The following is a 25332-nucleotide window of genomic DNA, read 5'->3' as shown; positions in this document are numbered from 1 at the left end:
GACACCCGTGGTTGATCTTTGTGTGTGTATTTCTTTTTGCCCATTTTTATTTCCACAAGACATTAACAGTGTTTTGTTGACACAGTGTGAAAATTAAGTTAAGTCTTGACATTTCTTAACTTAATATACAAGCTTAACACCTCAATAACTTTTTAACTCCAAAAACATTTCTTGCAAAGATCTTGCTGAATAATTTACACATCCATACAGTCCATTATTTGCAATGTAGCTACATTTAGCGTTAAATCTTTCTTGCCATGCTGCTCGTCTTTAAATAAATGTCAGTTTTTAAAAAAAAACTGTTTTAAAAAATTGTTTTAACTAGAAAAGGAGATGATTTAAACAAAAAGTAAGATGGCAAAATAAATTAACTTTATTAACAGCAATCAAAGCAATTTTACAAAATTAAAGTTTTTGCTACTATTAGTTATACAGCATCATTTCATGTGTAAATGTTCTTGGAACTTCAAGCTCACAAATATCCGATATTAAAAAATTAAATTCTTAATTATAGTAGCTTACATTTTTCTTTTTAAATAAAACTGAACACCTTTCCTTGTCTTCTTAGCTAGCTTTCAGTCTTTTGCTTCCCACGTCCTGCCTTTCCTCTTCTGGCTCTCGTTTACTGCCACCCACGGGGGAGCTCTGTGCTCTTTTGCTTGTCTCTCCTGATACTGCAAGACCCCCCATCTCTTCGTTGTTAAGCTGGCCAGAGTGCAGACACTCCAAACTGGCTTCTTTCATCTGTTTCAGTTCCCGTCTCCCCCGTCTTTCTACCATTTCCTCAATCTCCTCTGCAAAGAGCGCTTTCAACGGTGGCACAAGTCTCGGTATGGCTCCAAAGTCACCAAATCGTATCTAAAATGGACACAATGATTATTATACTGCAATTAGATCATTACATCAAGTCATAATGATACAAGATCACGGTTTTTGCTAAAATTATAGGTACTGTACTGTGAAATGTTTTGGCACCACTTTTATTAATTGACCAGTCATAACTGATCACAACACACTTGAATGACTTTTTTATATACGCCCTCAATCACCTTAACAGAGAGTTGATTGGGTGCAAATAAGGTGATTTAAGTTAGTGAATGTTAATGAAGAAATGAAGGAAACAGCACTGAAGGTTTCATATATTCCACAGTGAAGGATATTAATGAGGGAGACCCAAACATGCAGAATAAGACTACTTTGTATCAAAATCCATGAGGAAGTCGTAACACAACTGTCTGAGCTTCTAGCTGTTACTGAACTCCACCTGTAATGATTGATGGCAACCAGACTGCATGGTATTGCTTTGATCAGATCCTGGGACCTCACTTGCTGCCTTTCCAGTGGAACAAGTGTAGATGAGACAACATTCCAGCAGGACACAACCATTTCACACAAGCAGAGTGAGGGAATGCTTTCTTGCAAGATGAGAATGTGACAGTTATACATTGAATGCCCTAATAATTCTGGCTATTGTTTGACTTTATTTTTTGACATTTTAGAAAGTCAGTGTCATCCAATTATGCAGGTAATAGAACTTATATTTTTTTTATTATAAAGTTTTGTGATCTAGAAACTTTCAGTTCATGCACTCTATATTCTTTATTTGCACTTCCTATTTTATGCCAGAGACCTCAATCTGCTGCACAATGTATTAATAGTTAGTGTTATGAACTTGCAACATGAAGGTTGTGGTTTCTCATCCCTGGTGGGACACTAATATTGTACCCTTGAGCAAGATTGTGTCACATGGATTGTCTTACAGCTGTACAAATGTATTTTAACAGAAACAGATAGATACTGAAGATCAGTACTACACATTCCACAGGGAAGAATCTAGGTTTCAAAAAGAATGTTTCTGAAGGCACAACATTTTTTTTTATGTTTACATCTCCAGTAAATTGTTGGGAGTATCGAAATAGACGTAAAAATTGTTTAAAGATAATAAAAGAATTATTTTTTCAAATACTAAGTGACAAGTTCTATATATTTCAGATAATGAATAGTGATTTCTCTCGGTAAACACACAGCAAATGAAATTAATATTTAATATGGGAAAGTGCTATTTTATTAAAAGCAAATTATCCGTCTTAAAAGATCTAATACAAATATAGATCATACTATTAAAAAAAATTATATATTAATGCCATGCATCCAATTTGAAACCGGTTTATCCACTTAAGGGCTGATGGGAAGCTGGAACCTATCCCAGCAAGCAAAGGGTGCAAGGCGGGATACACCCTGGACTGGTTGCGAGTCCATCACAGGGCACACACAGACGCAGACACACTAAAACCTTTTTTCTTCTTGTAAAGGTTTAAAATTGTAAGGAAAATATTTCATTCTCATCCTCATATATGAACCACCTTCAGCAGTGAATACAATAAGAACTACAACGTTCACTGACCTGTTTTTAGCTTGGAATGAGATCAATGATGACAATTACATTAAAGAAAAACATATCCCTGTTTGTATACAGATAAAATTTATAGTTATCTGTGAGAAACAGCTACACTGATTCAGCAATATAACCCTCACCCCACTGTAAACCTATACTCACCTTCATGTGATCAAAAGATATTCCAACCTTTTCATTGAAATCTGAACTAAAGAGGGGGATTTTTGCATATCTCTGACTGAAGTGGTTCAGCATGATGAACTCTGCATTCATTTTCATTCCAATCCCAATAGCTTGTGAAGTAGTACTGTAAAACAAATGTTTTGCTTCTATAGTTAGAACAGTTGAAACTCTGAAAACACATGACTATAAAAACATACAAAATATAACACGACACAGTCTGGGTTTGTTATGCAACCAAAATTCAAGAGATTTTCAAAAGAAAAGTTGCGTCTCTTTTCTTTCAGCATGGAATAAACCTTTACCTGTTCCTTTGCAGACTACGCATGCTGACGCAGCTACCTACTAGAATTACAGAGCACCACTGAAGAAGTAGTTTAGCAAGAGCTCAGAGACATGCTTTTTTGTGGTCTTTGGAGTTACACATTGTACAAATAAAACACTTATTGCCTTATGGCTGTGTATTTTAGTTTTCCAGAGGTCACCCTATAAAAACATCACTGCTTGGCATTCTGTCTGTAGGTGTTTCCTTATACAAGTCTGCTATACCAATATCAGTTTGGTATTTTCTAATAGGTCACCTGACAACCAATGACATGATAACGTAGCAGCATAATATATATTAGGTCACATTTCACTTTTACAGAAAGTTATTTATAATGCATCATTTGCATTACTAACCCACTTTTTTCTGTCTGCCCATAATGTCAATACTGTACATGCAGAAAGAATCAATGGAATAATTACAGTAAACTAATACTACATAAAAAATACTGTTTTTTAATACAAACTAGAAATCTTCTTGATTAGTTCAATAAGTGTCATGCTGCATGCTAAAGTCATGCCATATTTTTAATATCTTCATCTTGACTTACTGCTACAGAAACTAAGTCAGATATTTTTAGAATTTTACATCTGTACAGTATTCAAAATGTCCACTTTCAGCTTCTTCACCTTAGTAGACATTACTTACCTGTGTCTCTTTTCAACAGCCTCATCTTCCATTCCATCCTCTAGTGTCGCTTCATGAATAAGTAAAGTTGCATTCTTTCCTTTGAAATACAACAATAAGACCAAGGTTTTACAGACACTGTGGCTAACAACTGATGCAACTCCGTTCTAAAAGTGCAACTTTTTTGCCTCATCCCCCTCATATAGTAACAAAGCAGGCTAGTCAGCAAAAGCAGTCTGTTTACATTACTGTGCTTATAGTAAGGATTAACCAGACCTTAATTGCCAACAGACATAATGAACTGAAATTAAATTCTTCAGGTTTATCCAACAGTGGAAGACAATTAAAAAATAAAACCAGTGAAGCTTCATCTGTCAACAAAGATTAGCAGGATTTAGGATTTTCAGACACGAAGGAATGACTGATGAAACACTAAACAGCAAGACTGGAAAAGGTGGATAAAGTCTTAGCACAAAATCGTATGGTTTACAACTCACGTAAAGATATTTAATTTTTGCATCTTAGAATACATGTTCTTTAACCAGTTTTTAAAATTAAAAACTGATTTGTGTAAAACATACGTAATTGTTTATAGATTTGCTTATACATTCTTTTAAATTAATATTTAAGGCTGATGATTTTTTTTGCATTACAGAAAGATCTCAAAAAAGCAAAAAGATTTAGAATGTATTTCCACTCAAAAAGTTGTAGTTATTTGGCAGAAAGACATATAATTCTAAAACAGTTTATATATATATTATATATATTTATGAAAATGAACCTACAGAAAGCAACATATGAATTTAATTAAATTTCAGAGTATTCCAAGTGTTCCAGATTAAGATTATACTCAAGACTGTAATTAATACTAGCAAAGTTTTTGATCAGTCTGAAACATCACTTTATATCATATTCTTGATTGATCATAAATAAAAGATTTCTTATTTTTAATAAAAAAGACAAATTATATAATGGTTAAGAAAGTCTTTGCATGCAAGTGTGTAATTAACACTTAACTTTACATGTTTTTTTGTCTTGATACACATACACAACAGAGGCAGAAATACAAACCCATTTGCACCAGGTCCTCGCATGGCATTGTGTCCCCAGAAAAGACTACCTGCCACCCAGACAGATGTGTGAGGGAACAGGCAAAGGCATTCTTACAGTGATGAACCATGCAGGTCTGGAACTAAAATTACAAAAGAAGAAACACAAAGGTTGTCAGTTACCTCAGTAAACTGAACAGTTTACTGTCTCAATATTACACACTCATGAACAAGAGAAGTAACCTATGAACACAACTTTTACCAATTCCATTACGATTTTCCTTCTACCATTTGGTAATGTGAAGGTAAGTAATACAAAGCAGTTCGATCTACACTGTAATTTTAGTATTTCTCATGATATAACTTACCCAATTAACTGCAGATATTCCTAATGCTGCATTGTGCCCTAACCCAACGTTTACTTACATAAAAGGTACGTTTTATTGGCAGATTCTGTGTTCTATTGTGTTCTAACTACAGTTAATCAGTATTTGCCCTTAAGTATCCATACCTTCTCCAAATCGGACATCTTGTGCAGGGCATGAATGAAAGACTTGGTTCTGAATTTGGTCACCTCGGCTCCCTCAACAAGTAATTGCGTGGGGATAATGCTGAAGGAAAGACAGGTAAGGCTTGTATTTCCACTGTATTTTAGACTTGTAAGAATCATAAAACAGCAGATACTGTATGTTGTCAGAGCTTATGAAAAGCACTTTGATACCCGATGCTTATATTGTTAACATAGTTTTAAATTGCTTTTTGTTCAATGTTGTTTTCAGATATACACCACTGTCACGGAGAGCAGATTATATTATTAAGCTATTTTCACCACTATATGATATCAAGGGCTCCCAAACCCAATCCTGGAGACCTCCACACCTACTGGTTTTTGTTTCAGTCAAGCTTTTCACTTAAATGAACTATGAACTTATTTGATTGGAGCCTTACAATTTTTTCTTCCATTTCAACTCAAACTTAGGAGACTTTAAGACACTAATGAAATGCAGCTAAATACCAAAAGGTATAAGTATTATATGCTATTAAATAGTTCATATGCATTCTATCAATTAAGGGTTTCACTAAAAGCTCAGACAAAACATAATTCAAACCAGAAACCAGAAATAACCAAAATTGGGAAGCCCTGGCTTAGGTTACTATTTGGCATGTTAAGTAACAATTCCATCCAATATGCACTGCGAAAATATTTCTCAAAGCTTAGTGGGTGTTGATAATTGCACATCCAACCAAATCCTTTCAGAAATCATGTCCTAATTCAGAAATACTCCCCCATGTGATGTCCTTTCATTCACATTTGTCCAGTCATTTCACATTTTGGTGGTACAACTACAGACTAATTACATTGAGGAAAAAATTCAATGAAGCATAAAATGGAAATACTTGCAGGATATAAACAGGGAAAAATGAATTAGGGAAACTCATTTGAAGTATCTAAATTTTTTGCTTACTTAATGTGGCTGAGAATCTCCTGGCAGTGGTCATGATATTGGTTGAGCCATATCATAATCTGAATGGGAGCCACCAGATAAATGGGGGTAAATGGTCTACCAACAGAATTCTGAAAGAAAGCAAAGATGTTTATTTAGAACACCCATTAAATATTTCTTTTGAAAAATGCATCAGAGGGAAAGAATATACTTCCTTTAATCTGTGCTCCTAAAAATATTCATAAATTACGCAGAATAATGACCACAAATTTTTGTATTTTCACAAAAGGAAAAACATATACAAGTTTATTCATGATATATAAAACTGCCTTACTTATGAAAACAAAGCAAGAATAGGAAAACTAGAATTTAAAGGGAAACTGCAGTCCCAATTTCTCAGACCGTTTAAAATCAAAGTAACAAAAAAAAATTAACTAACACGTCGCAAAATTTTACTAATTCTGAACTAAGCACAAAATCATGAACTGTGTGGAAGTATAAAAGTACTGTGTGGTCTCCATTTTGTCACAAACCCCAGGAGAGAGCGAGAATTTAAGCAAATTGTGATGTGAAGTGGTCACTAGTCACCGCAATGACTAGTGAAATGTGAGGTGCGAGCAAATAAGTACAGGTTGTGCCGCAGATATTTCACGGCAGAAATATTCCAAAGTGATCTGCATACAGAGTTAATAAGTATGTAGTATTTGTCTGCAAAGCCATCTTGAAGTCAAGAGCAACATTTCTATTGGATTTAAAGAGATGTATTCATGAGCCTGCTTGTTTACAATGTAATAAGGCCACATCACTTCACCGGACGTTTTGTTGCCTCGCTCTGAATAACAGAACATGGCACTGCACGAACCTGGAAATTTGTCTATTATGTGATGTGAACTAAATGTTTTACTCGTTACTGTCTACATTTTAATTTTATTGTGGGTTGAAATGGACTCATCAATGCTGATTGTTTCTAACCCCCCAAAATAAAAATAGCATTGCAGTTCCCCTTTAAAAACAAGTAAGAATTATGTCCGTCTCAGTTCACTTCTGAAAGCAACCTAACCTAATCTACTCCTCTACCAGTCCCTTATCAAAATACTGGGGATTTTTTACCAGACAGGTATATGGTATGCTTACCAAAGCTCTCTCCCTCTGTAAAAGCAAATTCAATAATCCCTGAAAGACAGAACATTTACATAATCTTCACTGAATTTGATACATTTTGTGCTTCAGAGGAGCAAAAACTGCTGTAATAAAACAGCCTTTTAATTTAAATGCTTTAGGATTAAAGAAATTATTTTAACGTGTTAACAATCCAACACATCTGAGTACTTAATTTATAATATATATAGTTTGCTAAAAAAATTCTCAGCTATGAAGCATTAAGTTGCTTTTAAATTATATATTCACAAAAAGCAAGCATTTGATTAAATAATCATCTCTTTTGTACTAATATAATTATCAGTCTTAGCTTTAAATGAGTGAGCCCCCATTACACTAGCCAAACAGAACCAAATTAACTTGTCAAAATCAGATTAAAACACTGAGTTTACAAAGGCAAATGTTTTGCTATGTTAATTTGTGCACTTAAAGCCTAATTATAATTATCTGTTACATATACACACCTTTACTTTCTTCATTTAATGAGTCATATCAATATTGTTAAAGTCAAAGCAACAGAAATAACAAGGTTTTGAATAATAAAACATTTACAGTAACTGTGCTTAGTTGTTCTATTGCAAAATTAATATGAATTAAAATGTAATTAAATGTAACACTGTAAAACCTATCTCACATTCAAAGAGAGCCAGTCACTTTATCCTTGAAGAGAAAGATGGTCTACATACTGTGTGGTGATCTGCATGCATGTGTGAAATGAAGACCGTTGATAAGTTGCACAGAACTTCGTCAACACTGTTGCCATAGTGACGACACAGCTGTCCAAAAGTACCTTCCCCACAATCCAGCAGGACACACTGAGTAGGGCTAGGTAAGACCAACATAGACAGTACATTCAAACATACAAAAACAATTTTTGTCACTCATTTCAATATGCCTTGAGTACCATATTTAGTTTTTCCTTTTACAAGGTAAGTCAACTGAGAACAAATGCTCGCTTACTAGAGCAGTCTGAATGATGTTACTCAAGAACACACCCTGGGATTTGAACCCATGTGAACCATGACTCCAGAGCCCTAACCATGACTCCTTTTCTGATACCTAGAGCATTTAATCATTTTTACATAAAGGAAAAATAATACTTTACAAAATAAAAACTTTGGTTATACACTTTAGGTTGTATGCATACAGGACACTTTGCTGTCTTGAACCTCAAAATTAGTATTTAACACTTCTATCAGCAAATAACTGGGTATATTTGTAGATGCAAATCTATTTCAAATAATGGTAAATGTATTTAATGAGCCAAAAACTAGATTTTTGAGAAAATTGTGGAATTAATCAGCAACTACATTATCTTTAATGTGTATCTTTAAGTGAAGAAGGGCTATTTTATTTTGTGAATTCCCATACCCGAATCAGTCTCTTTAAATTCAGTTATTACTAACCAATGTGTTTTCATCTTATAGACATTGTCTAAAAAGTCCTATAAATTATAAATAGCTCCTTTCTTACCATTATCCAGCTTTGTGAATATTAATTTGAAGAATTAAATTTTCATAATGGAAAAACTATCTTGAAAATCCTGGCTTTGGGAAAGCAAAGTACAAATCACTCTTGTAATTACCTAATGTTCAGCAGAGTTGCACTGACATTCCTAATCTTCATAGGAAGAGCAGATCCAGTGCCCAAAAAGACTACCTCTGGGTACCTCTCAGCTCTACCTGCAAAATAAGCTACAATAAGTACCAAGACAATAAAGACAAACCTGAAGGCACTGTACTAAATATATGGCCTTGTGGCATTATTTATTAAAACTTTAATGTTCATATCAGACCTCTTAGTATTTAAATTAATCAGTTTGAGACTGAGTCTTCCTTAAACCTTAAAAAATATCGCAGGCCTGCTTTTTTAAAATCGCTTATTACAAAATAATCACTTTATGTCTTGGTTGAAAAAATAAAACAATATAATTTTAGCGCAAAATATGAAAAATTTCATCTGAAATTTTATTTGAATTCAACTATGCAATAGTAACAATGAAAATGTCAGTCTCTCAAAGGCATTGCCATGCACAGTGACAAGTAAATTCATTTTTAATCAGACTTCTGAAGTTGTTACAATAATAATTTAAAGAGTTCAATGATTTTAAAAGCAATCCACAAAATCTTCAAAAGGAAATTTTACTTCTTATTGACAACAGTATATTTTTAATATACATTACAGTAACATCTAAGTTACTTACGTGGTCAATGAATCCAAATCAATGCAGTTTATTTACACTGGGCGTAAAAATGTAAGAGCAAGATTACTTCTACCTTAATGTTATACACAGTGATATTAAAAACAAATACAAATATTTCTAAAATTAAGTAATTTGTTTCATTTACAACAATTAATTTTAGCTTCAATGAATACAGTATTTTTTACTATTAATTCTTATGAATTAAACTCTCAAATTATAAATAATTCCAATGTGCTTTCAATCACCTATTTGAAAACATTTCAAAGTTAAGTCATTGGAGAGAGTTTGCCTGAGATGCTAAATTTATATTTGAATCCTGGATTCTTTTGAATTTTTTTTTAAATAAATTTGTCTGTCAAAAAGCACATTACAACTTCATGCCACATTTGAATACTGTCCATCAAGAGTTGTTTCTTTGAATGTTTTCTTACCAGATAAAACTGAGGCTTCTGTGGCCAGAGATTTTTTACACTCCTCTACTTCTTTAAGAAAATCAGGATGCTCTGATGCTTCTTTAATAAACTCTGCGTAGTCACACAAAGGAATTGCGTCTCTGTGGAAGAAAACGAGAAGAAATCAAATCTTCAGCATCTATGAGGGTCCTCACTGAGAATACTGCTGTGTGCAATTAAAAATAATTCAAGACAGCCACCTGATTAAATTCACCACTTAAAAGGATAGACATGTATGATTTACCACAACCAAACAAAAGGCGTTAAGACAGGTCTGGCATTAGAAAAAATCTTGAGACTGCAACTTTTGTAGTAATAAAAAATAAAAGAAAAAATGCATAATGCTTTGTGTATGCATGATGTATGTCATGCATACAAATCGTTTGAACTATGATTATGAAGCATCTTGCAATTTTGAAATCCTGAATGAATCAAAAAGAATTGTGATGTCTTTAAATGCAGCAATCAGGGCCATAGCCAAATGGGAAAGAAGAATGAGTAGAATGTCCACAGAGTGAAAAGCAGTATGAGGATATTAGGATAGAGTGGGGGGACATAAAAAGTACAATCTCAATGCAAGTAATATCAATCTGTTCAAAAACCTTTCCTTTGATTCAACTGTACACCACAATGGACCTAATTAGCTCAATTAAATAAAAATATAAAAAAAACTCTGGCTAACATTTTCTTGTTACACTGTTCTTGTAATGACCATGGGGCTGTGGTCATTTGAAAGTCTTTAAATGTAGGGATTCTGAAATATTTAGGCCAATAAACTGAATATCCAATCTGTGCCGTTTTAGGAGTATTTGTGCCCATGTATTTGTGTGCTTAATGTGGATTAGAAAAATGAGTCCAAAAGCTTCAATGACTTTGCTATTTCTATTTTACTCTACATGCTTAATTTTATCTTGTGCTGATAAAGTATGCAAATGTGTGCATGTTAGTATTAAGTAGGACAACTGACCTTTGCCACTCGGTCTTGGGTCTCAGCTGGAATTTAAGCAGACACTCCCCTCTGACATTAGGGACATGTAACACAGCTTGTTTGTCCTTCAAAAAATCATTGAGCAGTTAAAAGATATTTCTATTGTGAAACAGCCCTTTTAACTGTTGACTCGATAATTAAACATTTAGAACCAGCCTTGCAGTTGTAAGCAATACCCAACAAGTATAAACTGTACACCGTTGACATTATACAGCAGGCATGTTAAACAGATATTGGTGTAACAATCTCTTTCACTACACTTTTGCTTATTTGAAATCTATATTTAACTACTTGAAAGCTATGAAATCCAATCTATATTTTTATACATGGAACACACCTGAAAACGTATTCAATGCATAATCAATATTATAAATCTGTATGCCTGTGCCTGGTTTTACATGAGGAATTAAACATAATTCAATTAACAAGAAGATTGAGATTAGGTCTATGAGGATGCTAGTTGTGAACTGGAAATGCCTTTGTGGTATCTGGAAATACATGACTTACAGATGCACAACTACAGTAGCAAACACTTCACAATTATCATTACAGCATATGTTCTGAAACTCAGAATTAGAAAAAATCTGTATTTCTAAATGAGAGTATTTCTTAAATACAGATGCTTTAGTAGGACACAGAATTGGTGTTTTGTTAATTCATTTTGATTTCTGTCTGTGAACATCTCACAGATTTAATGGCTTTCAAGTTGTGGGTGGTTGCACAATTATTCAAGAGCATTAACAGTGACATGAAAAGTGTGTCATAGAGCAATGAACCACGACATGCATAGTTGTCACATGCTGTGTTTCACAAGATATATTCAACATTTATTCATTATAAATTAACAATGCTGAGATACTGCTAAAAAACAAAGTAATAATTTCTAGTAATTGTTATGATTTTTTTTTACTTCTTAGCAAAATGACGTCCTGCAACACACACACGAGCATACCTTTGTGGTGTAATTTTTTAGTGTTGGAAATATCTCTGGGTGAATTAAATTGAGCTGAGTCTGAATCTTGTGGCTCCGAATGTTGTGAACTGTGTTCACCTGTTCATTTAAAATTAGATGCTCCGTTGTCGGGCCAAACCTGACAAAACAAAAGAAAATTACTTTTGTTTGCAAAGATATTTTGCAAGTTACTGCACGCCCCACAGAAAATGCTTTCATGTCCACGGCTTTCATTACATTTCACCAATCTTTATAATTAAATCCTTCAGTAAACCTGCATTTCTTTACATTTTGACTGGTTGCAATAACTGGTTGAAGTAAAAAAAATGATACTGTATTGCCCTTTTAATATACAGGGAATTTTAAAAATCAGTTAGCTCACTCAAACAACTCCATCATGAATACTGCACAAAGGTGCAATGAATTTGGAAAATAAAAACATACAAATGGAGCATACACATAAAGCATAAATGAAACATAAAGCACACTTCACACTTCATATTCTGTGGTCAAGACACTCTCTAGTGCATAATGCTGTTGTGTATTGGAATGCTTCCTGGAATGTGTCCTAGATTGTACTGCACCCTGGTGCACATCTTACACAACATGGTTGTTTGGAAAACTCTGAAAAGTCATATCTAGAACTAGCCAAGATACCGTAGCTGATAAAATTTGCATATCAATATGACCAAAGTAACAAGTATAATTAGTGACCTAAAGACGACACAGCCGAAACATTGTTTCCTCTCTTCTCTTTTCAGCATGGAATAAACCTATTACTTGTTCCTTTGCAGATTACGCATGCTGACGCAGCTACCCAATTAGTTGCTGAAAAGTTACTCTTTTCCTAAATGTGTTTTTAATGATTTTAAAACATATCACCTGAAAATGATCCTAAAATTCAACTTTAAGGACTTAGAAAAAAACTCCTTTATCATTACTAAATTCCAGGTTTCTGTCAAAACATAAAGCTACTCTAGTTTCTAACACTTTGAACTCAAACTACACAGTAAATGTAATGGGCTAGTTCTGCTTACTGTACCTTTCCATCCATGTCTTATAGGTATCTGTATCCAAAACAGATTCTGGAGTAATATGAACTACCAGTGATGGAGAGCCTTCTGTTCCACTGCACTGATACCTGAAAATAAACATGATTACTTCTTCATACCAATTATTTTTTACCATAATTTATATCAGCCCACAGCAGTTTTGATTAAAACATTTAAGAAAATTGTGATTATATCCACAGTATGTAGGGATGTGATACTTTTCACCTTTGGAAAAATACCACAATGGATTCATAAGAATTCATATTAATTTAGAACTAATATTAAGAAAACTCTTCAGGGGGCTGGAAACAATTATATTTCTGAACATAAGTATGGGGTGCAGATTATAATACACTTGTTTGATACTGGACAACATCTTTCACAGCTTTAAATTTAAGGGTATAAAAATGTACACAGTGTATAATGTTCTATAGATTTATTCAAGTCACCAATGAAATACGTATAAAAATGCAACAGAATGAGTTCTGAATTAATGTCTTCGTTAAGAAAAATCTAAGTTTACTTTTTTAATCAAAACAGCATTGCATAGCACAAAGTCATATTTTTCATTACTGAATTCTGGAAAACATGACAGTTAAATTTTTGCATAACATGTGATAAAACCTTTAGTTAAAAAATCCAACAAATATCTGCATTTTGCTCTTTGGAAGTGCAACTGAAAACTCCAGAACTACACATCTGTCTCCAAAGGTTTCCCATATTCACTGGGTGTAAAAGGATGTAACATTTGAAATACATTTAAGAGCAGCATGTATCATCATAGTGAAGCTTTCTGAAGACCACAAGAAAATGGTTATTGACCTACACAAGTTTGAGGACGATTGCAAAGGTAAACAAAAAGTATACAATTTTCTGTATACCAACTGATATAGTGGCAACATATCTAGGAAGATTCAAGTGTATATCTTGCCACCTCAGGCTGTGATTCAGAAGGCAACCATAAATGCAAAGGAAACAGCTGGAGATCTCCAACACAAACTGGTATCTGTAGGTGAAATTTGCCAAGTGCTTCTAAATAACTGGAAGTATGTCTTAAGGTCAGATGAAACAACACTAAGCTTTTGGACATGCTCATCAGCATCATCATTTAGCATAAAAAGGTGAAGATCATGTTAAGATAACATTTGTGCCCTCAAAGGAATATGGTGGTGGAGGCTATGGGCTAATATGTTTGGGTATGGTTTTGCATCTATGTATCCGACATTCCTTGTTAAAACGGAGAATCATTAACTCCAACAAGTAACAAGACATTTTAGCTAAAAAACAGGTTTCCTTGTTCCCAAGAAGCTCACATTTGACCAGAAATTAACATTCTTGACAATTGCCTTAAGTTTAACATTGAATTTAACAAAAGACATATCTAAATGTATAGAAAATGCATGAATGTTCTTGACTTCCCTCAATCTTCAGATCTCAATCCAATTTAATATATGTGGCTAAAACACAAGAAAACGGTTGCCAAACAGAAACCAAAGGGTATGAGGGACCTAGAGCAAATTCTGCCTGAAGGAATGGTCAGAAATTCCTACTAAGGGCATACATTCAGAGCACATTACAGGAGGCACTTTAACAGTGTAATCCATACCAGAAGAGTATTTACAAAATGATACTAAATGTGAATAAATGTGACCCTCGTGAATTGTAAACTTCAATTATCGAGGAAAAAAATACTTTCATCTGTGCAATGCTACTAATGCTGCAATATACTATTTCTAGAATGTTATATAGCAAGTGAATCTGTAAATCTCGTATACACATATATTATTGTTGTTCTAATTTCATTGTGAGTATGAATACATTTGGAAGCCCTTACATTACTCACCTTCAGTAATAATTAACATATTCAGCCTTGCTGGTGTTTCTCCTCATGGTCTAAAAAAATCTTTGAAATATTGATCCCCACCACAGAAATCCATGTCTAAAATGTAATGTCAGAATCTCACTGAAGGGTAGAATGCCTCATGAACTGTAAATCACTAAAACAACCAACTACCTCCCTGGGAATAAACTATTTGATTAAATAACGGTCCTCTGCACTTACAAATGCATCACTGTAGAGCCAGCTTGTTAAATGAGTTGCCAGCATAACTTAAAACAGGCTTCATTCTTCTGCAATTTCATTGAAAACATGACTGCCAGCAAATGCACCTGGTTTGTCTTACTGAAATATTCACTTTACCTGTAATTTGGTGAATCACACATGCTGGAAAACAGTAAAAAAATTAGAAAAAAGAGGAAGATCCACATCCTCAGATGTTACCTGTTCAGTTGTGGATTGGTACTGATTGGATCAATAAATTCTTCAGACGGACACTCCACCACAATGAAGACTGGACCAGGGTCTCTAGGAGTGCACACCTCGTCAGGCTTAATCTATATTACAAAGAGGGGAAAAAGTGAAAAACCAACAGTGAAAGCATTTTGAGATTCTTTCACTTTTAGCTGAGTCAGAAAAGCAGATCAAAAATCAATTATAAATTTCAGAACTGAATTATACATTTAAAAATATGTATAACACATTCTGATTAGAATTCACATCTAGTTCTCATTTCTTTCAATACCAACTACTGACATCATGCAGCAATTTTTGTATATCCCTCCAATTTAGATTGACGAATTCTTTTAACACTCAGCTCTCTGCTAACGAGTCCTGTAATTGCTTGGCAATGAATGAGATATGTCCTCTGACACATATAACACCAGAGTCATTCATCCACTGACATGTCATAGACTCCATAGCGCCTGACAGGATAGTAAGAACTGCCATTACTACAGTAGTGGCATATCTCTCAATTACATCACCACAGGCATCCAACAATTCACAAGAGTCATTGTTGCACCAAAAGCCAACAGAGCTCCGGCCTGCTAATACCAAACCAATCCCAGTGACACTCATTCAACTGTGCATCACAACTTTGGGAAATGTCAGTCACAATCAGGTAGTGATGAGAACAGGGTTTAAATTAGCAATGTCTGGGCCACAGAGTTCAACTGTGAACTGCTGCACTCTGAGACAGCAATCTGGCTGATCTGCTGAGGAGCCCTGTGCAGGAGAATTTTCATGCACAAGAAAACAAAAGATGATTAAGTTTGAAAGCTTCAGTACTTCAATAATATTAATGTAAATCTGTAAGTACCTCTTTCCCTTCATAGTTTACACTTTTCCCATCCTTAAGGGCTGCGATGATGGGGCCTATAGCTGCTGTACCTCTAAAAAAAGTGGAAGGTAGAAAAAACATCACATCTAGGCTTTGATAAAATTAAAAAAGGGGCAGAAATATAAACCTTATAAGCCACTTACACTGGTAATCCAAGTTCTTTGGCTTTAAACACCAGGAAATTCCCCTTTTTTGGATGAAGCTGCAAATAGAAATATTAACTAAAGATTAAGAAAGATGAAGACAAATCCTTTAAATATGAAAAACAGTCATTAGGAGCAATGACTCCTGTAATCACCTGGTAGTAAATGAGATATCTTCCCTGCAGAGCAATTTAATTTTTAGGATTAAAAAATCTTTAATTTTCATTGGAGATTTTTTCACCCTTACCTTACAAACAAAAGCAACAACCAAAGAAGGATCTCTTGTTGTTTTGGGACTTCCACCTGCATGACACAAGGCACTGAGTAAAACCACTTAATACCAATTTCAAGAACTTCTAAATCATTCACAGTAAAAGAAGCAGGGTATTTATCCTCCCCACCTTCAGCAGATCTGCTGCAATGCCAATACAGCTGGGATAAGGTTTAGGTGAAGAAGACACTAGCGTTTAACTTTTGAGCAAACAGTTAACAAGGCACAGACTGCTTAACACCTTTTCAAAGCATTGTTCTTTAAAGAGGAACTGCAACAAGTTAGAAAGATGAGCGCATTTCTGACCACAACAAAGACAAAATGCACACAGTACCATGTAAAACCTTCAATTCACATCACAAAATAGACAATTTCCAGGTACAGTGGTGTGAAAAAGTGTTTGCCCCTTCCTGATTTCTTTTTTTTTTTGCATGTTTGTCACACTGAAATGTTTCAGATCATCAAACAAATTGAAATATTAGACAAAGATAACACAAGTAAACACAAAATGCAGTTTTTAAAAGGTTTTTATTATTAAGGGAAAAAAAAAATCCAAACCTACATGGCCCTGTGTGAAAAAGTGATTGCCCCCTAAACCTAATAACTGGTTGGGCCACCCTTAGCAGCAACAACTGCAATCAAGCGTTTGCGATAACTGGCAATGAGTCTTTTACAGCGCTGTGGAGGAATTTTGGCCCACTCATCTTTGCAGAATTGTTGTAATTCAGCCACATTGGAGGGTTTTCGAGCCTTAACTGCTTTTTTAAGGTCATGCCACAACATCTCAATCGGATTCAGGTCAGGAATTTGACTAGGCCACTCCAAAGTCTTCATTTTGTTTTTCTTAAGCCATTCAGAGGTGGACTTGCTGGTGTGTTTTGGATCATTGTCCTGCTGCAGAACCCAAGTGCGCTTCAGCTTGAGGTCACGAACAGATGGCCGGACATTCTCCTTCAGGATTTTTTGGTAGACAGCAGAATTCATGGTTCCATTTACCACAGCAAGTCTTCCAGGTCCTGAAGCAGCAAAACAGCCCCAGACCATCACACTACCACCACCATATTTTACTGTTGGTTTGATGTTCCTTTTCTGAAATGCTGTGTTACTTTTACGCCAGATGTAATGAGACACACACCTTCCAAAAAGTTCAACTTTTGTCTCGTCAGTCCACAGAGTATTTTCCCAAAAGTCTTGGGGATCATCAAGATGTTTTCTGGCAAAACTGAGACGAGCCTTTATGTTCTTTTTGCTCAGCAGTGGTTTTCGTCTTGGAACTCTGCCATGCAGGCCATTTTTGCCCAGTCTCTTTTTTTATGGCGGAGTCATGAACACTGACCTTAACTGAGGCAAGTGAAGCCTGCAGTTCTTTGGATGTTGTTGTGGGGTTTTTTCTGACCTCTTGGATGAGTCGTCGCTGCGCTCTTGGGGTAATTTTGGTCGGCTGGCCACTCCTGGGAAGGTTTACCACTGTTCCATGTTTTCGCCATTTGTGGATAATGGCTCTCACTGTGGTTCGCTGGAGTCCCAAAGCTTTAGAAATGGCTTTATAACCTTTTCCAGACTGATAAATCTCAATTACTCTGTTTCTCATTCATTCCTGAATTTCTTTGGATCGCAGCATGATGTCTAGCTTTTGAGGATCTTTTGGTCTACTTCACTTTGTCAGGCAGGTCCTATTTAAGCGATTTCTTGATTGAGAACAGGTGTGGCAGTAATCAGGCCTGGGTGTGGCTAGAGAAATTGAACTCAGCTTTCCACAGATGTGATAAACCACAGTTGATTTATGTTTTAACAGGGGGGGCAATCACTTTTTCACACAGGGCCATGTAGGTTTGGATTTTTTTTTCCCTTAATAATAAAAACCTTCATTTAAAAACTGCATTTTGTGTTTACTTGTGTTATCTTTGTCTAATATTTCAATTTGTTTGATGATCTGAAACATTTCAGTGTGACAAACATGCAAAAAAATAAGAAATCAGGAAGGGGGCAAACACTTTTTCACACCACTGTATGCCCAGTGCCATGTTCAGTAATGTATTCACAAGCCTGCTTGTTTACAATGTAATTAGGCTACATCTCTTTTAATCCAACAGAAATACTCTTCTCAACTTCAAGATATATTTTGCAGATAAATACTTCGTACTTGTTAACTCTGCATGCAGATGATCTTGGAACATTTCTGTGGTGAAATGTCTGCCTTACTTGTTAACAACCCTTACTTGTTATCATGTACTCGCATCATGTCGCAATGCGTGGGAAATCTTGCTCTCGCCAGTGGCCAGGGGTTTGCAACAATATGGCAACTTAAGAGTGCTTTCACAAAGTTCACGATTTTGTGCTTAATTCGAAATTTGTAAAATTTTACTAGAATGTCAATTTATTTTGTTACCAAGATCTAATAACCGGTCTGAGAAATTCGGATTTCTGCTCCCCTTTAATAAACGGACATGTGCTAATGACTCTCAGGGCAGTTCACCTGGACTGTGACTCCTCCCCATCATTCGCTCAGTCGGGATTTCCTCCAAGCCACCCGGTTTCCAGCATTCAGCCCGCGGAGGGCATGGCGGAGAAGAGCAACTGGGGCTGCCTCTCTCCGGACTGGGGGAATGCTTCCTTTTGTCTGGATTTAGTTTGGCTTTATGGAAGTTTAAAAAAAACATATGTCAAACATTTGTCACACCCAAAGAAGGCTCAACAGCTGAAATGTTGTTTCTTTTCTCTTCTTTTCAGCATGGAATAAACCCTTACTTGTTCAAATGTCAAACATGTCCCCTTCATACAGAGAGCCGCACAAAGTACAGAAGAACTGAGATGCCACATAGCTATGCATTTAAATGTGTGAGAATGTGGAATAGTTAGAAATTTAGAACTTTTATTAAACTCATTCCTATTATAATTCTAGGTACAGCAGAAAAACCTCAGGAAATAGTGTAGTGGACCAAGCAGAACCATACACAACAAAAAAAAAATCAGACAAAAATGTCTTTAATATTAATTTTATGACTTTTGTGACTCATACTTACCAAATATAGGTACCTGATGAACAGTCATTGTTTCATCAGAGTATTCTGGTTCTGTGTAGGGTCGTACAGCTGGGAATACAAAAAATATAATTGTAGAACAATTTTATTTATTTATATTTAAATGTACTATACTAGTAATCCATAATTTGCAAAACCATAATGAAGACTTTGGTGCTTAAATTTGCATCAACATAAATATACTTAATTTGTCTCTAAAAGTGTAAAGTAGATTTTAAATAAAAGAATAAGAAAGAAAACTGTATACTATTTAGGTCATGGCGTAACAAAAAAGCTCTGGAATCAGTTCAGAGAAGAGCAAACAGAAGTATTTCCAGCACTTTGTTAATAGACTAAAATCATTAAACCTTCATAGTCTTGAATAGAGAAGAGAATCTCAGCGGGAACAGAGAAGAGGAAGCATGGTTTACACAAACATAAAACATAAATAAAACAAATAATTCTATTTTTAACAAAATATGCACTGTACCTAATTTGATTTCTTCCAATGGTCCAGAAAATACACGAATGGCATTCACATATTTCTCCTTAAATATGATGAAAATTAAAATAGTCAGCAAAAGCAAAGTATGCTGTATATAAGAGAATAATTCATTAAGAATTTGTAGTAGCAACCCAACTCCACTAGATGGTGCCAAATGATGCGAAAAACAATTCTTTTATGATACTGTGGTACAGAACTCTAAGAGAAGGAACATCAAAGAGCTTCAACTACTATGTATCAGTAATGTAGATTGTATTAAAGCACTGAGCATTAAAACCCAAATAGGGCTTTTTACACATAATAACTAAAGGTACCACATTTTAAAAAAGGGTTTGTTTAATTGTGAGAGGCCTACAGTAGGTATAAATAACTAAGACATTTGCAAATTGAGACATGCAGTACAAATTATTTTTTGCTTAGCAAATATTCTGATACACGGTACCTGATACACAATATAAATGAAAATTATACTGTACTAGCAACAATCAAGCAGGTAAGATAACAAATAGCAAATACAGATAGCAAAAAAATTAAGTCTAACGAGGTGGAAGAGCAAACTAAATGAAAAAGTGAAGTGTGGATATGTAAGAGTAATGTAGACACCCGCTTGGTATATATTCCATCTTTATAGTCAGGCAGCATATTATCAGTTTGAGAATGAACAATTTGAATATGAATATTTACTCGAGGAATGCAGTCGAGAGATCATTAGAACTATCTAAACATGAGTCTTGAGCAAGTTCTAAAACATGGTCAGAATCCAAGCAGTTCATTAAAGCAGGCAGGAGCAAAGGTGGAGAATGAACTGACTTTGAAAGAGGGAGAATGAAGAGGAAAAGCAAAGTCTGATGGAGATGGAGGAGCAGAGAAGGTGAGAAGAGTGCAGGGAGGGAAGAGACAGAAGATAATAAGGAACATAATGGTAAGTGAGAACTACAGTTTTCAATCAGATGTGTCCATTGCCAGTGAAGGGTTGGAGTAATATGAGAAAAGAGAAACATTCAGACTTGGCAAAACACACATAACTAAGACAGCAAAATAATGCATACACTTATATTTTGTAAGAAAAAAATGACTATTGCTGACCAGATAAATAGAATGAATTGTTAATTGTAAGAATTCTACAACATTCTCAACTGCGAAAAGCTTTACTCACCAACTGCGGCGGTCCAGAAAGCACACACTGAGGGACCCCAGTATCTTTCAGTGTTAATATCATCCCTACACACAAAAAAAACAAAGGCTCAATAAACACTGTTGTTATTTTTGACATATTTATCCAAAGCAACCGATATTTCTATCAGTTTATACACCTGAGATTTTACGGAGTAACATCTTGCTTAAGGGCACAAAGGCAGTGGCACACTTGTGATTTGTACTCAAAACCATAAAAGTACAGAAATAAAATCATAAGACGCACTCCCTTTTCTGTTGTTTTTTCCAGGGTTCACTGCTGGTGCGTTTTGAGGTTAATCAATTAGTCCAGCAATTAAATATAATAACACAGAATAATTTTATGAGTGGCTGGTGGTGCAGTGGTTTCCATTGCTTCCTTGCAGCAATTGAATCCAGGGCTTCATTCCTGGGGTACTATCTACATGAAGTATGTTCTCCCCGTGTTTACATGGGTTGTCTGCGGGTGCTTTGGTTTTTTCCCCACAGTCCAAAGACATACTGGTAGGTTCACTGGCTTCTGGGAAAACTGGCCTTGGTTGAGTGTGTGTGTTTGTGTCTGAGTGTGCCCTGCAATGGACTGGCATCCTGTCCAAGGTTTATTCTGCTTTGCTCCCATTATTTGCCAGGAGACCTGCAACCCTGTGTAAGATAAAGCGGTTAGAAAATGCATAGATTTAGTTTTACTGTACAGTCATTTATGCATCAAATGTAAATCTATGCTCTTTTACAGGAGGCCCCAAGTAAACTAATTTTAAAGGACTGAAAACAAGACCTTTCTTTACAGAAAACCGTGTATGCCTGTAATACTCTCTTAAACTGTGGTTGAAGCTGACTCCCTGGAATCCTTCCAAAATAAAGGTTGCATGAGATAATAGACAAGCTAGCAACAAGATAAAACGATTTATATCATCTGATTTGTGAGCAGTCTTGTATTTTTCCATTTATCCATTTTCATAAATCCATTTAATCCTGGCCAGAGCCACAGCAACCTGAAGCCTATCATGAAATAGAGATAACACCCTGGACAGAACACCCCTCCTTCCCTTGGCACACAGACAATTCAGAGACGCCAATATAACAAACAGCATGTCTTTGGGAGGTGGGAAGGAACCACAACACCAATCAAAAGCCCACATGGTTAGGGAGAAAGAGGCAAATTCCACACCCCAGTCCAAAATACATCTCTGGACCCAAGAATTGTGAGGCTGCAGCAGTAACCTCCACACCAAAACAAATAGTACACAAACAGCATGACAATGACAACATGCCATCTTCATTTAACTTTGTTTTCAAAACTACATGAACACAGCATTATTAAGCAGCATTCTGTAAGCACAGCATATTATATTGCCCCTTCAAAAAATAAAGTCATTATTTCAGTTTGTGTTACCAAGTAAGTGTTACCAAAGTCTTATATAGATTATTTTCAGCACACAATGCCTAAAATGACTTAACTAAAACTCCAGGCTAAATTCAAAGTTTAAAGCCTACCCCTAACCTTATAAATCCAAGGGGACTAAAACTTTTTTTCTGAGGAGTTTTTATTTTCAACTAATTTTTTATTTAAAAGTGGAAATGATTTTTTCTCCTTTTTCTTAATTGCTTGCTATGCATTTATCCATTTATCCATTCAGTGCTTTTTCCAATTCAGGGTTGAAAGAGTGCCAGAACCTCTCCTGAAAAGCAACATTCCAATCTATCACAAGGCACACAGACACATCAGGGGGGCCTATCTTCCCAATTAACCTACTAATATATCTTTGGACTGTGGGGGGAAACCAGAGAATCCAGAGAAATACAAGTCTCAAATACATGTGGACTCCTGGTAATAGCTGGTGAATGTAAACCTTTCTCTCAATCTCAGCAGCTTCTCACCTGCCAGTCCTCCAACATTCTGCCAACTCATTCTTGTTAGAAAAATGTTATCCAAACGGGCTGCTTTCAGTCTGCAAAAAAAGCAAGTACAGCAGTTCCAAATTAGCCCAATACTTAATTGACAAATACTACACCTGGACTATTTAACTTAGAACCTACTTGTGTTCCTGCATTAATCGCTGTGTTCCTTCTCCACAGTTGAAGAGATACCTACAAAAAATGAACAAATGGTAATGTTTTAGAATTTCAAACAAAAATATGTTCGATTGTCCCACCCTCGCTGTTCATACCCGCTTAATCATAACAGCAAAGATTTTAATGTATGATAAAAGCAAAACTCTCGGAACTATAGAGGTATGAAGATGTTCACAGGTAAATAAAAGTCGGTGGCATTTGCAATATAGGCTCGTTTCATATTCGAGTCAGAAATGTAGTTTTCTTACCTGTTGTACTCGGAAAACACGTACAACGAAGCCCCATTGTCTCGACTCCCTGCTCCCACAACTTGTACATAAACAGTAGCCGGTCCGTGGAGGTCCGCGTTTTTCCTCTGTTCTCTAGACTTTATGTGCCTCAAAATGTCTTTGGGTTGATTAGCTTTTTTCGAACCCCTTCTCTCGGTTGCCGCCGTTTTCAATGACATACTTGATCTGATTTGGCACCAAGGCTGGATTAAACCAGAGTTTTTACTCCATACGCTGTAAAAGCAGGAGTAAGGAATTCGTAGGAGCGCAGAAGATGTACAACTTAAGAATAGAATTCTCTTTAAAATAAACATTCAGATGACGTAAACTACTAAAGATATTACATTGAACATCACTTGGGCCAGGTCCAATTTAACTTCCCCCCCCCATCAAGATTTCCTGTCTTTTTTGTACCACAAATTCCGTATTCAGGTTTTCATTAACTTAATACCTTTTTTTGCTGTTTCTAGTCACAAGGTTTAAACTGCAATAGAGCATACTGTCACATGGCCCACTCTCACCACTTTTCCGGCGCTTTATGATGACATCAGACTACACCATAAACGCGTGAAGACAGAGTAAAATTGTCGGTGAGCTGTACGGCAGATAAAAAAATAAATAAAAAGTACGGCAGCTTGTAACAGAGCAGCCATATTGTCTATGTAAGAAACCTTATTTAAAAAAGTTATTTAAAAGAGTTTTTTCGTGTAATCATTTAAAATCAACAGAGATCAATATTTAGGGGGAAATATTGATGTGCAATATGAGTGTTTACAGAAATACTGTAAGTAGTGCACAACCCCGCAATTACATTTGTGCATTTTCAATAGTATCCATGTTTGACATTTTTATGACATAAACAGACAAATAGTAGAAATTTGTATTAATGCCTAACTACCATAGTTGTAAAACAAACATATAGTTACTATTAAATTACGTACCCCCCAATGAGAAATTATACTACTTGTAATTTGCATTAAAATATGAAAATATTGCTATTTTATGTAAGTTAAAAGCTCCACTTTTGATATTTCTGGTAATTTTCTTAACTAACATTTTTTTTGTAGGAAGGATAACCTAGATCAAACTGCACAAAAAGGTGTGATATATCCAAACACCAAATATACAGTATATATTAGTGAACATTAAAATTTATGTTTTTATCTGTTTTAGGTAGCAAAATCTCATACTCAGTTTATGCATTAAATTCACAGCTGAAATTCATAATTCAGAAGACGATGTGATTTATTCTAACATCTGTTAATAAAGCGAAGTTTATTTTTATTTTACAGCGGGGGGAGAAAAAACAGTTAGCAGAGGATGGTTTCGATCCATCGACCTCTGGGTTATGGGCCCAGCACGCTTCCGCTGCGCCACTCTGCTCGACGAGGTTTTTTTGGTTTTAATCTTTGATCATGACTTTTCTTTTATTTAAACCCATGTTTAATGTTAAGAACTTTATAGTTTCGAATCACATCAATGATATTTTTTTTAAAATAAGTAAATCGTCATTGCGTAACATTTTCAGTTCACGAGTGACCTGTTTAAGCTTTTAACTTAATCGATAGGTTTTATTTAAAATATCTAATTATGATACAATTGACTTACTCAGAATCAGAATCACTTTTATTCGCTAGTATGTGTCAAGTACAGGAATTTGTGTTGGCACATTCGGAACCTGCCCAACACAAAAATCACAGGTTCAAAAGTTACATTAACGTTACTGACACAATTTACATTGGACAATATAAAAAAGATGGGGAGACACAAAAACACAGTCACAATATGTGTTCACAGTACATTACAGATGCGCGGAACATGTAGACATTACAGTATATATAAGACACAAGTACAGTACATTCACATTTTATAG

General features: G+C 35.2%; 1 protein-coding gene across 2 annotated transcripts; it reads right to left on the bottom strand.

The window, feature by feature from the left end:
• Positions 1-353: 353 nt before the first annotated feature.
• On the bottom strand, positions 354-23958 carry elac2 (elaC ribonuclease Z 2). Of its 2 annotated transcripts, XM_088927622.1 has the most exons (25): positions 23911-23958; positions 23439-23693; positions 23155-23205; positions 22996-23066; positions 21101-21165; positions 19930-19987; positions 19443-19511; positions 18896-19054; positions 16396-16451; positions 16149-16207; positions 15985-16057; positions 15108-15220; positions 12817-12915; positions 11775-11913; positions 10802-10887; positions 9814-9935; positions 8765-8861; positions 7866-8004; positions 7156-7194; positions 6043-6152; positions 5088-5187; positions 4599-4719; positions 3549-3627; positions 2558-2702; positions 354-858 (listed from the first exon to the last, which is right to left on the bottom strand). In XM_088927622.1, exons 1-25 carry the CDS (start codon positions 23955-23957, stop codon positions 565-567), a joined length of 2646 nt encoding a protein of 881 aa, XP_088783748.1. In that variant the 5' UTR covers position 23958; the 3' UTR covers positions 354-564. The 2 variants fall into 2 exon arrangements, with proteins under 2 accessions (XP_088783748.1, XP_088783747.1); XM_088927621.1 differs by lacking the exon at positions 23911-23958 and having other exon boundaries at positions 23439-23860.
• Between the last annotated feature and the right edge of the window lie 1374 nt (positions 23959-25332).

The sequence above is a fragment of the Atractosteus spatula genome, chromosome 11, assembly GCF_055471065.1.
Source record: "Atractosteus spatula isolate fAtrSpa1 chromosome 11, fAtrSpa1.hap1, whole genome shotgun sequence".
In the NCBI taxonomy this organism is placed as follows: Eukaryota; Metazoa; Chordata; class Actinopteri; order Semionotiformes; family Lepisosteidae; genus Atractosteus; species Atractosteus spatula.
The sequence above is the reverse complement of the archived record's forward strand: the minus strand, read 5'-3'. Positions and strand labels throughout refer to the sequence as shown.